The following is a 17,328-nucleotide window of genomic DNA, read 5'->3' as shown; positions in this document are numbered from 1 at the left end:
TGACACATTACATGCGTATTTCAACTAATAGAAATAAGAACAATTACAAAAATAATCCAAAATAACTGTGAAATCAATTACAGCTTGCTGTAAGCTGTATAATAATAACATAAGCATATTCATCCAGAATTAAAACAGTAGGTCAGAAGAGCAATCTATTGGGAGTCAATATTCTATAAGCATCAGGACAAAGTTAGGAAGCAGACAGACCGGAATTTGAAAATGGGCTTAAACACTTATTAGAAGTGTGACCTTGTTTTAATAATCCTCTCTGAGCTGCAGGTTGTTCACCTGTAAAATGGGGGCAATAGTACCTAAGTCATAGTTCTAGACTTAATATGTGTGAAGCACATAGTACATAGTGTCCCACAGATGTTAACATCACCATCATCGTCATGTGCTGCCATTAAAGAAACTAGAAGCCAACTGTTGGCTTAAAGGCCTAGTTAGTGACAGAAATTCCTTGACTACAGGAAAAAAAAAATTAGTCCCACTCACCAGAGATTTTTTCCTGCTATCAACAGTTAAGCAGATCTTTAACATTATCCAGTGCTCATGAATGTTCATAACTGCAAACCCAAAGCACTCACTACAAAATACCAAAGAGCTTTCAGAACTTTAAAAAAAAAATGAGTTAAATTATATTCCGCTGATAGTCATGATGTCACTATTTTAATTGGATCTACTCATTCAAATGTTCGTGTTTTACATATAGTGGAAGTTGCAGAATATTGGTCTGTGATTCATCCAGTCTGCAAATATAATTGCTTTGACCTACTCATGGTAAGCATGTGCACAGGGGAGTGACTGAGATTAGAGCATGGGATTCACATCCAAGTTATCCTGCCTCCAAAAGCTTTCATTGTGCCGCACTGTCCCTTTGAATTTCTTCTAGGCAATATACGTAGTATGTAATGTAGAATAATATTTACTGGATATTCAATCACATGGTTGTTTCTATTATATTAACTGTGTGTGTATGTAATCAACAAGGACCTGCTGTAGAGCACAGGGAACTCTACTCAATATTCTGTAATAACCTACGTGGGAAAAGAATCCAAAAAAGAGTAGATACATATATATGTATAAGTGAATCACCATGCTGTACACCTGAAACTAACACAATATTGTAAATCAACTCTACTCCCATATAAAATAAAAATTTTTACCAAAGTGTGTGTGTGTGTGTATGTATGTAAGGCTGTTGAAAACTTTCTGTCGGTCCCTCCAGATCATCACCTTTTCCACTCTGGTCTCTGCGCAGTAGGCTGACCTGTAAGGAAAACGTCAGTGGACCGGTTGGCCACTGGCTTCTCAATAGGCTCAGCCAGTAGGGTGTACCAGCAGGAGGTGGGAGGGAGGGGACAGCAGGAGTGTGAAGTATCTGCCGCCCGCACCCCTGGCCAGTGCAATCACTTTGCGAGGCCGCGGGGCCCCACACGTCGACCAGGCTGAGGACTGCTGAGGCCTTTGCTCTTACCGCCCCTAGGAACTGCGCTGCTGTGTTTCCCTGCATCTGCCTCACACCTCTGTAAATAGTGCCTTCTTAAGGTGTCTTCAAATCACCCGCTATGAGCGTCTCGTGTTACTCGCCTGACTCTCCGATTGATGCAGATCCTTAATAGAAATGACGGAATGGACTGTGCAGTTAATCTTGTCACCTGCCTCCCAGCTTGAGTATCCTCCTTCTTCAGGTCAACGTCCTCTTTCTGTTGGCATCATAAAATATATGCCTTTTCCACACTATCTCACTGCACCCACCACCCCAGGACCACGGTGCCAGCTGTATGAATACCCTGCCCCTAAGCCAGACCATAGGGATTCTTCAACCAGAACTTCCCACATTAAGGGTCATGGTTTCCCTCTTCTTGAACCAAGAACTGATGACTGTAACCTCGGGGCTCTCTGTGGCCATCTTCGCTAGCCTCAGGTAGAGCCTGCTGTAGGATGGGGCGCGGCAAAGACAACTAGGGATGAGAGACAGATGACTCTCCACAGAGGCTCCTGGGGTCACTGTGTCCACTTCCAAAGCCTGAGCCCCTGGTCCCTGCAGCGCTCTCTACAATTGCCTTCATCGTTCCGTGAACTAACATATTGTATTTTCATTTTGCTTGAACTAGTTGGAGTTCCTATTACATGCAATTTTTTTTTAAAGTACTGATTAAAACAATGGCAAAGCTTGGCAAACTGATATGTTTCTAATATTTGAATCCAGTTGTTTTGAAGAATTCAGTGATGCTGGCAAGAAATGCCCTAGAAAAGTCCCGATCCATCCATATATGTGTCAAAATCGATGGAACTTTTCATCATCAGAAAAGCCTCTATTGAAATTCAATATGCCCTAGGACGTGTTTTGGACAAGTTCTTAGTCCAGATTATTTCCCAGAGGGGAAAATGATTGGATTGGGAGACAGGGTATGGCAATGGGGTGTGCAAAGAGGGGAGAGCTTTCCTTTCTTCTCATTTTTAAATTAGCAAGCGTGGTTAGGTATCAATGACTAATAGTGATGTTTTGGTTTTAATGCTCACTGTGGAACTTCACATATTTAATTTTTTGGTTGAGAGAGCCTGAACGAATGTTAAGTAGAATAATAGAAGAAAATTTATTTTTCCTAAACATAGTACCGTCCCTCTGCAGGTGTGACATTGTGTGGCTTCCAGAAAAGTACAGAGGCAGCACAAGAGACAAAAGGGGCATTCGCTCCATCACAAGCGCGTCCCACCCGCCGCCCCCTTTGCTCTGTGTTAATAGTATTTCCCTGGCAGCACCCTTGTGAGGCTAACTAACAAAGCCCTTGAAAAGATAGGAAATGGTGTGTAGCTATTAATAACAGTTTATTTTCCTCCATTTAGAAGTAGTAAGCCAACACAACTCACCGTTTTTCATTGCAATTATCAAAGGACCACTTTCCACTAAAATCCTAAGTGTAGTTTTAGAGCATTTATATCATTACTGATGAAGTGGTTCTCTGGAGAACTTGGGACACGGAGTTTATAAGATTAACAATGAGCATCATTAAAACACCATAACAGAAAAGACAAGATCAAGAAATAACTACAAAGGAGGGTTGGGGAACATTGGGAAAATATTCCCCAAGGAGAGGATGGGCAAGGGAGACATCCAAATCCAAGTTGTCCTCAGTCTACCATCTGCTGTTTTTACTCTTGAAATGGATACTTGTGAATTCACTTGGAATTTACAAGAAAATATTCCTAGGGAACCACCTTTAAATATGGTGGTTAGGTCTCTAGCAGGCCTTGTGAAACCACTAACCCCCATGTAGCTGCACCAAAGAACACTACTTCCCTGCTGTTGCTGAGGGCTAAATAGCAACATTCCAACCTGCTACGAGGATGCTGGAATATCTCCCAAGCTGCCAACCCCATAACCCCCCCAAAGTAGTTTCCTCCAGTCTCCTCTCCTACTGGGCCAACAAAGAAGAAGAAGTCTTGGGAATTGCCTGTCGGTCCAGTGGTTAGGACTTGATGCTTTCACTACAGGGGCCCGGGTTTGATCCCTGGTCGGGGAACTAAGCTCCTGCATGCCACGTGGTGTGACCACATTTAAAAAAAAAAAGAATTCTTTCCCTCATGATGACAAAAGAAGAAAGAATTCTCAGGCAGCCAATGTTAACAGGAAGGGGTAGTGACTGACATTTTAGGGATGTTCAAAGTTTGTTTTCAGGGCTTGGGAAAGGCCCACACCAGGGACTTGCTTCATTTTCTTTTACAATAAGCGTGTCATTGCTGCCCTATGTTTGGTTGAGTTTATGGAAATAGCTGCGTTGCTTGTTGCTCGTGAGGGGTGGGCACATAATAGCATCTATAAATCCCAGGCTACCCCTCCGCCCCGCCCTCTGTCCTCCGCAGAGCCTCAAGGGGAAGGTCACCCTGGACCACTTGAACTGAGGTGCCAGAAACCACAGAAAGGTCCTACCAGCCACCTCACAAGATTCTCTGATGACACAGCCTAGCACAATTACCTCCTTTACAGTATTCCAACAACAACCGAAGTCAGAAATAACTCGGACATAACGCTAAACAAAAAAAAAGGAAGCCTCAAAAGCTTTTCTTTTTTTCCCCTCAAAACATTAGCATGCAAATGAGTTAGCTAGTAGTCACTAATAGCTTTTTCCCTGCAAAATTATTGGCTAATTATACCAATTATTACATTCTCAGCCTATCAGGCCATGCTTTGTTCATCCAGAGACAAAAACGTTCCCTGGAACCGATCCACAGGGCAACAGATGAAGTCTGTTCTGGTGGTTCTTTCCTGCCAGGCGTACTCATGACCAGTGCTGACCACGGAGGCCTGGCCTCGGTCCACGGTGAATGGTTGTGGCTCATCATTCAGGGTGGTTCAGAGATGAGTCCTCACTTGGCAACTCTCCCTTCTGAAACATCCATAAAAAGGAGCCATGGCCACATAAACGTGGACTCTCTGACACACAGCAGGATCGCCCTTATCTCTCAGGATACTGGAAACCCTGATGACATGGGTGTGGACACGTTTAAATGATGGCGCATCCTTCCCTATGCACTGTACTACATTACATACAGCCATACTGAGGACAATCTAACCAGACTTACGTATGAAGAAGCTAAGAAATGTCTACAAAGTTAGCAAAATGCTCACACATCTATCATTTGGTTGATATTAATAATGTCCAGGCATTAAAACTTAATCCCCATTCAGAGAAGTTTATTCCATATAGATCAAAGCTTAGTGAACTATTAAAGCTTTTTTAAACATAAGTTTAGGGTGGAATTGTCAAGACTGTACCAGACAATATGATGGGGCTATTAGAGTGAATCTCAAAAAAATAACTTAAGACATATTTACATTTTATCATTTGCCAGTGTCTATATTATTTTAGAATCAGTTAAATACTTGATGACTATTGATGTTCATTATGCCCAAAGTTTTCCTGACTCCTCTATATTCACTGTATTATAAGTGTAGTCATCATTACATTGTGGTTTTAAACCGTTCGATAGCGCAACACACTGTAGATTTTTACCTCTGATTTTCTTCCTCTCTCACAGTTTTGGTACAAATGTTCTGTTTATGGTTGGGCATGGTAATTCAGGTTTGAGGCAGGTTGTAACAAGAACCATCTGTCCTTTTCCCCCATCTGAGTCCTTCTGTCATGATTAATTGTTGTTACCGAAAAAAAGTACCACCTCTTTGCTGGAGTTTTGCAAGAGGCTGCAGCCACTGCCTCTCTTTAGAGTAATGGAGCTTAAAATATGACATGCTTTGTTCCCTGTGGCTTTAAACACCCAGTCTCTGCTATCGTGCTTCCCAAGGCTTCCAGTAGATTGAGAGAGACGAGAGACGGGTGGAAACCACTCTTGGTAACGTCAGAAAATAACAAGATGGAGACAAAATTGAAATCGTTACTCAAGAATGTTCCACTTTGTATTAAGCATTTTGGGTGTTTGCCTCGTAGGGAATAAAAAACAACTGAAGAAAGTAATATACATATCATGTTCACAGTGACGCAAACGAGCTCCTAAAGAGGATGAAAAATGCTGATATGAAATGCAGCATGGTATATCAAGGTTTGGTAGAAGTTAAGTTAAAAACACAAATCCACGTTTCCTAAAGACCTCTGTTGTTGCTTAATTTCAAAAGCATCTGAAGAGAAAGAGAAAAGGGCCAGAGCCAGGATTTAATTTTTAGTGGAAGGAAGTGCACTCCGGGAGGGACCAATGTGGGAGGGAACCAAGGAAGAGAAAGGTCTGCTCAGAGGTGGTGCATCAGTAGCCCTGCACAGGTGGCTCCCACTGCAGTTCGAGCGGTAGAGTACTGAGTTGTGGTACAAATTCTCAGAAACGCTGCCCGTTTCCTAATTCACCCAGCATTTATCCAACCAGGACTGGATATAGAGAAGGGGGAAGAAGATGCAAAAGGGATGGAGGATGTTGCTTTTGTGTTTAGTCGTCAAGGAACTTTAAACAAGTTGGGAAACAGACATGAAACCCAGGACAGCCGTCTCAGCCCCTAGTGATGTGCTTTGCTGGACCACAAGGCTCCCTTCCTCTTTCCCAGAAATCCCCTTCCCTTAGTCTGCCCATTTTTCTGAAGTCCTCCGTTAGAGCCATCGTTCCTACTCAGGCTTTCTATGTAGGAAAAGATGTGGAACACACACACACACTGAATCCCTATAAAGCCCCTCTTACAATATAAATATATTACTTACAAGGGCTCATACAGTTCCAAACATCTCAGTCTTGGTATAATGCCAAACAAGGTTCTCAGGAAATGAGACACAAGACGTGAAACAAAAATATAGGTAAAGAAGGAAAACCAGAATGGTCCAGAATAAGATGTGGGAAGTCGCCAGGGGGAGTTATGAGATTGATAAAGTGAGTTCAAACTACAGGTCCAGTATACAGGGGCGTTTCAGTGCCAATGTGATAAAGCTGGACTTTGGCTTATGAAGGGTGAAAAGGCAAAGGAGGCAATTACCAAGAAGAGAGTGTTCTTAACCTGGCAGTCACCTTCAGACTGGATCAGAAGAGGCGGAGACTGGGTCAGAAGAGGTGGAGACTGGGTCAGAAGAGGTGGAGACTAGATCAGAAGAGGCAGAGACTGGGTCAGAAGAGGTGGAGACTGGGTCAGAAGAGGCGGAGACTAGATCAGAAGAGGCGGAGACTGGGTCAGAAGAGGCGGAGACTGGGTCAGAAGAGGCGGAGACTGGGTCAGAAGAGGCGGAGACTGGGTCAGAAGAGGCGGAGACTGGGATTAGAGAGGTCAGTGAGGGGGCTGTTGACTTCTTCAGGAACAGAGAGACAAAAATACCTGAATTAAGTGATGTTATCATAAGAATAATTTAATATTTTGAATAAATGTAATATGCTGCAGGGACAGATTGGATATGAGAATTGAGGTTTCCCCTTGGGCAATGATTCCCAAGTTTTAATGTTAGGTATCTGTAAACTGGTGATGGTGTTGAAAGATACAGGACACTGCAAGAGATACCTAATTTGGTCAGTGGTGGCAGCATGGAGAGATGTTACCTTCCTTTCTAATTACTTTTTTTTCCCACTTTTGTTGAGATGTAATTGATATACAGCACTGTATAAGTTTAAGGTATACAGCATAACGACTTGATTTACATAGATTGTAAAGTGATTCCCACAGTAACTTTACTTAACATCCATCATCTCATATAGATACAAAAGAAAAAAGAAAAAAAAAAGTTCTTTCCCTGTGATGGGAACTCTTCACATCTACTCCTAAAAACTTTCATATGTAACACACAGCAGTGTTAATTACAGCGATCATGCTGTATGTTACATCCCCGGGACTTATGTATCTCATAACAGGAAGTTTGTCCCTTTTGACACCTTCATCTAATTCCCCCTCCCTCTTCCCTCCACCTCTGGTAACCACACATCTCATCTCTTTTTCTGTGAGTCAGTTGTTTTCTTGTTGCATTTTTTAGATTCCACATATCAGTTAGATCATGCAGTATTTGTCTTTTTCTGGCGAATGTTACTTTAAACACTTTTAGTCACATAAGCAGCTGGACATTTCCTGTTGCCTTAGGACCCAGGACTGAGTTTTCAGTGAGATATGGAGCAAAAGAAACATGAATCTGCAAGTCACAGAGATTTGAAGCCTTGAGAGTAAATGACCAGGAAGAGCAGAGAGCAGAGGACAAGTTTCCTGGGAATGTTCATGGGAAAGGACTGAGTCATCATAACTGAGAGGAAATGGATAATCAGGGAGATGGAAGGAAAGTGGGAGCAAGAGCTCTAAGTAGGGTAAGATGATCAGTGGTATGAAAGTCTCGTCTAAAACAGTAATTTTTTTCTCACCCTAAAATGGTTGTCTCCGAAATATAGAATTCTGACAGATGCTCTCTTAATACTTTGAAGTTATTCCACTGTCTTTGTCTTCCATTGTTACTGTTAAGAAGTCCTGTGTCATTCTATCCATCATTTCTTTGTGGGTAATTTGTCTTTTTCTCCGATTTCTTTTAAACTATTCTCTTTGTTTTTATTCTGAAACTTCACTAAAATATATTTTTACTTATACTGCTTAGGACTCACTGTGAATTGTGAATCTGAGGATTATGTCTTTAGCAATTCTAAAAGTTTTTCAGATATTATCTCTTTAAATATTACATGTCTCCCATTCTCTTGATTCTCTCTTTTAAGAGATGCAAATGTTTTCTAAGGTGGTTTTGAGTTAGGCCTTATTATTTTCCTCTTCATCCCACTTTCTGTCTCTTCATCTCTGCACGTTAGAATGTGGGTCATTTCCTCAGACCTAACTTAGAGTTTACCAAGTCTCAGTTCTGGTCTTTTAACTTTCCCATTGGTATTTCATTTCAATTCCTTTTGTTTTTCATATTTATAGAGGCTGTATTTAATTATTTCTTTCCCATCTATATGTTGGATTTTCATAGACTCTTATTATTTTCTCCTATTTTAGAGTCTTTCTTTTATGCTCTTAATCACATTATGTCTATTTTTTGTCCTATTTAATAGTTCTGTGTTAGCTGATGGTCTTAGGAAACTGAATCCTTTTACTTGTTGTGTCTGCTGACTCTCAAACTTGGTGAGCTGTTTCCTTGTGTGCACTGTATTCAGGAACCTGTGTTCACCTTCAGAAGGGGAATCCCTCACATCCCAAGCGAACAAGCTGTCCCTTCTGAATAGCTTTATGTTTGTTTCTTCCAGGAGCCTTAGGTGGCCCTGTCCAGTGGAACCTATCACTGGACAGGACCAATTTTTACATCAATTTTTCAACTTACCGATACTCGACCCAGGCAGCTGGTATATTGGCATTCAACAAACTACCATCTCTTTTTGTAAATAAAGTTTTATTGAAATGCACACATGCCCAGTTGTTGACATATTGTCAACAGCAGCTTTTCTTCTCCAGGGGCAGAGTTGAAGAGCTGCAGCAGAGACTGTATGGCCCACAAGTTGATAATTTACTATCTGGCCCTGTACAGAGAATGTTTGTCAACCTCTGGTATAAATTCAAATCCTAAACCAGAGTAAGAGCAGGTAGAAGGTTACAGAGTCTCAGGGGAGAGACTAATTTTTTCCACTTAGAGTCCAAGCTGACGAGTTTCTTTGTTCACTCCATGTGCTAGCTGGGAGGTTGCCTTTGTTTTTATTTTTATAGTCCATACTTGCACTAAGAACATAGCTTTTTAAGGTCCTGAACTCATGCAGATTTATTGATTCTAACTCTCTATCTTGCATGAGTCTAGAGCCTAAGGCCTCATATCCTGAGGACATTTAAATCCAAATTCCTAGATCCGGGACAGCACATTTTTCTGCCACACCAACACCCCTCCACAGCACTGCTCCACTCACAACTCCTATCCTAACTGCTCAGCTTTGACTCCTGCAGATATTACTTATAGCTCAGCTCTGTATTAGGTTTTTTTTTTCCAGCAGTTATGGGTGTTTTATAGCAAGATATTTCTCAAGTTATATAACAGGTCATATTTCTGAGAAATAAAAGTTGTGTAAAATGTAACTGGAATCTTGGAGGACTGAAAAATTTAAAACTTTACTAAAAAATTTAGAATATTGAATAAGACTATTTATATGGAATCATAAAGGTGAAAGCCATTTAGGAAAAGTGAGAAAGAAGTGAGCAATGAGGTATGCACTTTGCCGCAATGATTGGAGGCCACATGGCAGAGGGGACCCTGATATCAGACTTGCCCCAATTTGAATCCTACCCATGTAACCCTTAGAAAAGTTATTTAACTTCTCATAACCTCACTTTCTTTATCTGTAAAATCAGGATAATAAAGTCTAACATATAGCAAAATATCAATATATGACCCTTGCAATTAATGTGAGTGCATTACAAAGTCTTTAGAATATTAGTCACTCTTCAGAATACCCCTCTCCGGCTTCAAAGGAAAGAAAGAACCATGTGGCATATATAACAGCAAGTATTTCTAGCTGAATTTAGCCACTGTCATTTCCATGGCAACTACCTTACTCTGAGAAGAGGGGCAAAATACATAAAAATGCTATCAAAGATTTATAGTCACTTATTTTGGGTGAGCTTCATAATTCTCAGGGCTCTGAGGGAAGGCATTATCTCAAACATGTGGTAATAAAAACTTATAGTTATCAATTCTTTCCCTTGGAAACCTATTTAGTAGTTTCCAATTGTTTAACAATCTAGCCTCATTTTTAAAGAATTAATTATTTATTTTTGGCTGTGTTGGATCTTTGTTGCTGCGCATGGGCTTTCTCTAGTTGCGGCGAGCGGGGGCTACTCTTTGTTGCAGCGTACAGGCTTCTCACTGCGGTGGTTTCTCTTGTTGTGGAGCACGGGCTCTAGGCGCACAGGCTTCAGTAGTTGTGGCTCGTGGGCTCAGTAGTTGTGGTTCGCAAGCCCTAGAGCACAGGCTCAGTAGTTGTGGCACACGGGCTTCGTTACTCCTCGGCATGTGGGATCTTCCCGGACCGGGTCTCAAACCCGTGTCCCCTGCATTGGCAGGCGGATTCTTAACCACTGTGCCACCAGGGAAGTCCCTGGCCTCATCTTTTAATCATGCCTATGCAACTGTCTTAGAAGGGTCTCAGATTGGTGTAACTAATCTGTCTGAGTCTACTCATTAGGTGGGCAACGGGAAGGGGAAAATTAGCCAGAAAATACAGGGTGAGGACAGAGGAGACGTTAGGGCTTGAGAAAGGAAGGCAGGATGTTGGTTCAGACCGTGGTGGTTGGGAAGTGTGGTCCAGCCTAGAAGGAGCAGCATGGGGGGGAGGGAGAAGAGGAGACCCTTTGTTGTGTGCACAATGCAGTTCAGTGCTATTCTGATCATACAAGGGGTGTAGAGCCAGGGTGCACGCCTTGTTTGCATCTTATTTATCCAGATGTAGCATTTTTCTCTCACTAAAGAAAGCAGTGACTCATTTCTCCAATAAAATCTTTAGATCATCTTTGTTTTCAGGCAATCTTTTCTGATACGATTTTTCGTGGTCTGATGCAACTCACAGAAGACAACACAAATCATTTTCCCAAATGACTTTTCTCTATCTTGCAGTAATTTAATCAATCAATAGCTTTATTTTTTAAACCTTAGACTTGTTTTCAGTTAGGACCTATTCAATTATAATGAATACAAGGATACAAATCCCCTTTGGTTATATATTTTGTCATTTCTAAACACATAATTAACATGGTATAATTTCACTTCCAACCATGCCAGGAGAAACAGGAAGGCAATATAGTGCTTGAATACTTTGTCTATAAAATACAAATACCCTCAATCATTATGAAGCTTTTGTTCTGTAGAGAAAAATGCCTTTCAAGAAATGGACTACATGAATAAATTCATTAAGAATATCAATTTTATTTACTATGAAAAGATATTCTTCCTCATGGTAGGAAATGTAGGTTATGATGAACTTATCCAGAAACATCCAAGACATCTACTCAGAGGTAGAGAGTAGATTCCACCCACGTCACCCCCCTCTTTAAAACAGGTGCTGCAGCTGGGTCTGTACTCAATGTCAGACACTCAAAATCAGCTCTGTTTGCTACAGACTGAATGCTTGTGCACCCTCACCCCAATTCATATTTTGAAACCCAACCCCCAATTCGAGAGTGTTAGGAGGAGGAGCCTTTGGGAGGTGATTAGGTCTTGAGGGTGGAGCCCTCATGAATGGGATTAGCACCCTTATAAGAGAAGATGACCATCTATGAACCAGGAAGCAGGCCCTCCTCAGAAACTCAATCTGCCAACTGATCTTGGACTTCCCGGCCTCCAGAACGGTGAGTAATTAAGTGTCTATTGTTGATAAGCCATGCAGTCTACGGTGTTTTGTTATAATGACCTGAAAAGATTAAGACAGAGTTCTAAAAGAAAATCTGCTTAGTGAGGAAGCAGCAAGACACCTTTGTCAAATGTCTCAGCACTCTGTACTGGAGAGCAGGTAAGTGCAGGGGTGGCCTCCGTTTACATGAGCAGGTATAAACTGAAACACTCTCAAAGGGCCCCTGACCAAATACACCTTCCCAAGAAGGTAAAGTTCTTATTGCAAATAACTGCATGCATTATTAATGCAAAGATATAGAACCAAATAGGAAACACCATGTTGTGTTACATTAATGTAATTTGAGAGGTAATCAATGCTTCCTTTTATACCCTCGGTACAGATGTGTATCCCTTCCATGTGTAGAACTTGATTTGAAAAATCTATACAACTTCACAGATGAAAGAGAGTTATCTCAATGGGATTAGACTAAGACATTTTAATGAAAAGAGCTTTAAAGCAATATACATGTCTAAACATTTAATGTAGTTTTCATAAACTTGGGGGTAGTTTAATTTTTTCAATATGACTAAAATAACAGAATTTGGGGGAGGAATCCCTAAACATTATAAATGTTAGAGAAAAGGTTAACGTTGTTTTTAAAACAATCCTGCCAGTAACCATTTTTGAGTAAGATAAGAGGGAAACTATTCATCTGTGTTTCAAACAAGAAACAGTGAAGAATTTCAAGAAGATCGCTGACACCAGAAGTAGAATTTTCCTTAGTAATTATTTTCTAGCTTACTTTTGTCATTTTTCTGATTAAAATAGAAGAGGTAATGGAGGAATTTCTTTTAAACACTAAATGAGCATGGAGATAGAATAGCAGTGAAGCTACTTTTGTGTCCATAGGAGTTTCTGTTTTTGAAGTTTTAGAGACAATTTACTTGAAATGTTTTAAAATGTTCTAATACACTTTTCTGTTTCCACATGGTCTTTGTGCCTTGGCAAAATTTGAAGGATGCGAACCCTTGACACATTAAGCATCAATCACTCTCTTCTAACCATTTCTCAAACCAATTGTGTTGATTTGAAAATATTCATTGTTCATCTTGGTATTCCTTATTTATTCACCAACTCTTATTAATAATACACAGTCATAAATGACAAATATCCAAGTTAACACTCTTAGGGCTGTCTTTTGACATTATCCCTGTAAGCACCTAAGTAAACACATAATAGCTAAAGCTTAAGGAATCAACTTCAATGAAAAAAGGCAAGGAAAATGCCACCCTCCTAAAGACAAGTTTATTTATTTTTAGAGTACAATGAAGCTGAATAGCTACTGAGTCAGCCCAGCTTTCAGGCTGTAAACTTCTTATTTTTTCTCAGTACCTTCCCTTTCGTTGATCTTTAAAACAAAAGCATTGAAACTTGGCTTTGCAAAGCTACCCTCACATCTTATGCTGCAATTTTCTTTGTGGGGTTGAGTCATAAATAGGTAAACTTAAATCAAATGGTAATTCTTCCTACATTTTTGTCAACTTTTGGGGGAACAGACTATTTAAAATGCAGTCGGTCTGAATGAACTGAACATAAATGGATCAATTACAGATGGTGAATCAGTTTTCAAGACTAGTCAAGACAGTGACCTGAGGTACCAGAGTTCACCGGGGAGAAGTTAAAGGAGAGGGTAGTGGGGGAAAGGGGTTCGGGAAAAAGGCACCAGGCCTGAGTTTGAGTCTCAGTTCATCTGAATGTCGATTTCCTTGCCTAAAAAGGGGGATAGTTAAATCTTTTATGCGTGTATAAATACCCTGTGTATCCTAATGACTAGCATGGAATAGGTGTTTTAAAATAGTGGCTAATGCGCTATGGAAAACAGTATGGGGTTTCCTTAAAAAATTAAAAATAGAGCTACCATATGATCCAGCAATCCCACTCCTGGACATATATCCAGAAGAGAGGAAAATTCTAACTGGAAAAGATACGTGCACCCCAATGGTCATAGCAGCACTATTTACAATAGCCAGGACATGGAAGCAATCGGCAGATGAATGGATAAAGAAGATATGGTCTATAGATATGTGTACACACGATGGAATATTACTCAGCCATAAAAAAGAATGAAATAATGCCATTTGTGGCAACATGGATGGACCTGGAGACTATCACACTAAGTGAAGTAAGCCAGACAGAGACAAATATCATATGATATCACTTATATGTGGAATCTAAAAAAAAAAAAATACAAATGAACTTATTTACAAAATAGAAATAGACTCACAGACGTTTGGGATTAACATATACACACCGCAATGTATAAAACAGGTAACTAACAAGGACCTACTGTGTAGCACAGGGAACTGTATTCAATACCTTAGCCTATAATGGAAAAGAATCAGAAAAATATATATGTATGTATAACTGAATCACTTTGCTGTACACCTGAAACTAACACAATATTGTGAATCAACTATACTTCAATTTTTTAAAAAAAACAGTGACATATTATTAATAAGAAAAAATATAACAATTTAAATTGCTTTTGCCACTAAAGCCAATTATCTTTTTTTTTTTTTTTTTTTTTTAAATTTATTTATTTATTTATTTATTTTTAGCTGTGTTGGGTCTTCGTTTCTGTGCGAGGGCTTTCTCCAGTTGCGGCAAGCGGGTGCCACTCTTCATTGCGGTGCGCGGGCCTCTCACTATCGCGGCCTCTCTTGTTGCGGAGCACAGGCTCCAGACGCGCAGGCTCAGTAGTTGTGGCTCACGGGCCTAGTCGCTCCGCGGCATGTGGGATCTTCCCAGACCAGGGCTCGAACCCGTGTCCCCTGCATTGGCAGGCAGACTCTCAACCACTGCGCCACCAGGGAAGCCCATAAAGCCAATTATCTTAAGTTTCAAATCCATGTAACCCATGCTTTCTAAGCCAGAGCAGCCTGGCAGGGGACGATCAAGGGATAACTTCTTCAAGGGTAATAAAATAGCATCCTGTTTGCCGCTCCTCGCACTGCGGTCACCGCGCCTGTTTGTCTGCTCCGGCGGGACCGCTGGGTGGCCCCGTCTCCCCTTGGCAGGCAGCTGTGGTCCTGCTCTCTGCACGTACACCTGTGTGGGTGCCGCCCCGGCGCCCCTGCTGATGTGTGCTGTGCGTCCCCGCTGTTGCCGGGCTCGCTGATCATGCCAGCCTCTGTGCCACCGCACGTCTGCTGACGTTGGGTCCCTGCTCTCCGCGCTGCCACGCTCCCCCCGTCAGTCATGAGACAGCCGGCATTTATTTCCCAGAGGGAAGGCCTCCGTTTCCATGGGGCTCCTGGTGTTTGGGCTCAGTCTTCTAAGCGTTCAGTTCTCTTACAAGCCTGTCGTCCTGTTCAAAGGATTCATGGAGGACCCACATCTCTCCCTGCCCAGCACGAACGAGCGTCTCGGGATCCAGCCTCGGGCCAGCCGTGTCCCCGGTGTCAGGGTGAGGCAAGTCGGGCCTGAGGGTCTGGAGGGGAAGGGGCAGAGCGGCTCGGGCCTGGGGCTTGGGCGGTGGTGGGATCCGCCCAGCAGAGGCCAAACTCCCCGGCCCTGCCTTCGGTCTGCGGTTTTCCGGCGGTATGCCTTTCCCCCCAGCTTGTCCTGTGTTGTCGGTACTCAGATGCGTTACATGTACTTAATACTACTCCACGAGGGGAACTTTGGGAGTGGGATTTACATCCGGTCAAGGCATCTCACAGCTAAGGCTTATGTTAGCTGGTTTGCTTTGCGCGGGATTTAACCGCAGGATAACCTGCAGCTCTCTGGCCGCCCCAAAGTCCCTCAGGTTTGGAACTGTTAACTGCCCCGTCCAGACACAACTATTCAGAAAATGCTTGTCTTCCTGGTCTACGTTTTCTTAGCCGCTATTCCTTGTTCAAGCTGCCATTGTTGTTCATTGTTTTCCCCCAATGTCTGGGGCATAATCTCTTCCCTGTTTGGGGCCTGGCTCTAAACCCTGGGCTTTTGGTTCTGGCTCTGTCCCTCTCTGTCTCGCCCTGACACTGGACTTCTCCCTAAAGGTCCAACCCAAGTCCATTTCCCTATCTGACTTGGCTGGCAACGTTGGAAATCTGTGTCAATCCCTCTGATGGCAACTTCGGAACATACTCGATTCCTCCTGGAAATTAGCTTGGCCCGCCCGGGGCCTGGCGCCCTGTGCAACAGTCAGGCCTGGCAGGGTTCACTGTGCCGTGCCCTGCATGCCTGGGGGGGGCCCCTGAACCCCGCCTTAGTTCTGCACGGGCCTCGAAACGACTGCAGAGGATGCTCTCGCTGGGCCCCTGTGCTGCCTCTCGTGCCAAAGGCTGAGGTCGGCCCCTACGGTCAGGCACCTGCGCACCTCCCGTGGGGAGGGACGCGGCCCCTCCGGTCGCCACCCCGTCTTCTGCAGGCCGTCAGCTCTGTCTCCTCAGTGAACCCTGCGACGGCCTCCCCTCCCAGCTCGGACGTTATCTCCCCACGGACGCCTTCACAAAACTCATCTGCCTTTTAAAATCAACTCTTATCAACCTTCACCGTTTGATTTGACCCCATGTTTTATCACGCCTAGATTCACAGTCATTCTTTAGGATGTGGAGCCTCAGGAAAGCTTGCTGTCTGGGGTCTGTGGCAAAGAATAGACTTGGCCCTCAGGCTCTCAGAGGATCCCAGTGCCCAGGGAGGTGTCACCCTGTGTTGTGTATTGTGCAGACTCGTATGTGTATCTACTGGCAGCTCTCCTACCCCTGCCATTGTCTTTTCTCTTTGTTCTCCTTGTTCTGAGCTGTCCGACGATCTATGTCTACATTCATGTTACCCCCTTTCAGATCATAAACTCTCTCAGATTAGGTCTATGTTCCAGATGTATTAGGCTATACATTTGCAGCAACATGGATAGACCTAGAGATGATCATAGCAAGTGAAGTCAGTCAGACAGAGAAAGACAAATACCATATGATATCACTTACATGTGGAATCTAAAATATGACACAAATGAACTTATCTACAAAACAGAAACAGACTCACAGACACAGAGAACAGACTTGTGGTTGCCAAGGGGGAGGGGGGTGGGGGAGGGATGGAGTGGAGTCTGGGATTAGCAGATGCAAACTATTACATATAGGATGGATAAACAACAAGGTCCTACTGTAGAGCACAGGGAACTATGTTCAGTATCCTGTGATAAACCATCATGGAAAGAATATGAAGAAGAACGTATGTATACACACACACACACACACACACACACACACATACACACACACACATGCACAATTGAATCACTTTGCTGTGTGGCAGAAATTAACACAACATTGTAAATCAACTAGACTCCAATAAAATAAATTTTAAAAAGATGTATTAAGCTATAGAGTATCCATCACAATGACATTTACACTTAGATTTTTTAAAACTACTGTATATTCATTATAATCACTATCCTAAAATCAAATTGGGAAGGCCAATTAAAGGTATTATTAGCCATTTGTGGGTCAGTATTTTACTTTACATAAAACTATAAAGATAATGGGTAGGAGCGTGCTTTCTAAAATACTGTTCAAGTTATTC

General features: G+C 42.3%; 1 protein-coding gene across 10 annotated transcripts in view; it reads left to right on the top strand.

Annotated features, from left to right (window-relative positions):
• The window catches only part of SPMIP2 (sperm microtubule inner protein 2), a 163,630-nt gene that overhangs the window by 21,314 nt on the left and 124,988 nt on the right, over nucleotides 1-17,328 (top strand). For 2 of the 10 annotated variants that reach the window (XM_082391366.1, XM_082391365.1), the window contains exon 2: nucleotides 15,138-15,226. The exons of 7 other annotated variants lie outside the window; for them this stretch is intronic. In XM_082391366.1, the coding sequence (XP_082247492.1) occupies nucleotides 15,138-15,226 (89 nt within the window). Of the gene's footprint in view, nucleotides 1-15,137; nucleotides 15,227-15,803; nucleotides 17,010-17,328 lie in introns of those variants that run through there. One more of the 10 variants, XR_014244447.1, reaches the window with a different exon arrangement.

The sequence above is a fragment of the Balaenoptera borealis genome (assembly GCF_965194805.1).
Source record: "Balaenoptera borealis genome assembly, chromosome: 4".
NCBI lineage: Eukaryota > Metazoa > Chordata > Mammalia > Artiodactyla > Balaenopteridae > Balaenoptera > Balaenoptera borealis.
The sequence above is the reverse complement of the archived record's forward strand: the minus strand, read 5'-3'. Positions and strand labels throughout refer to the sequence as shown.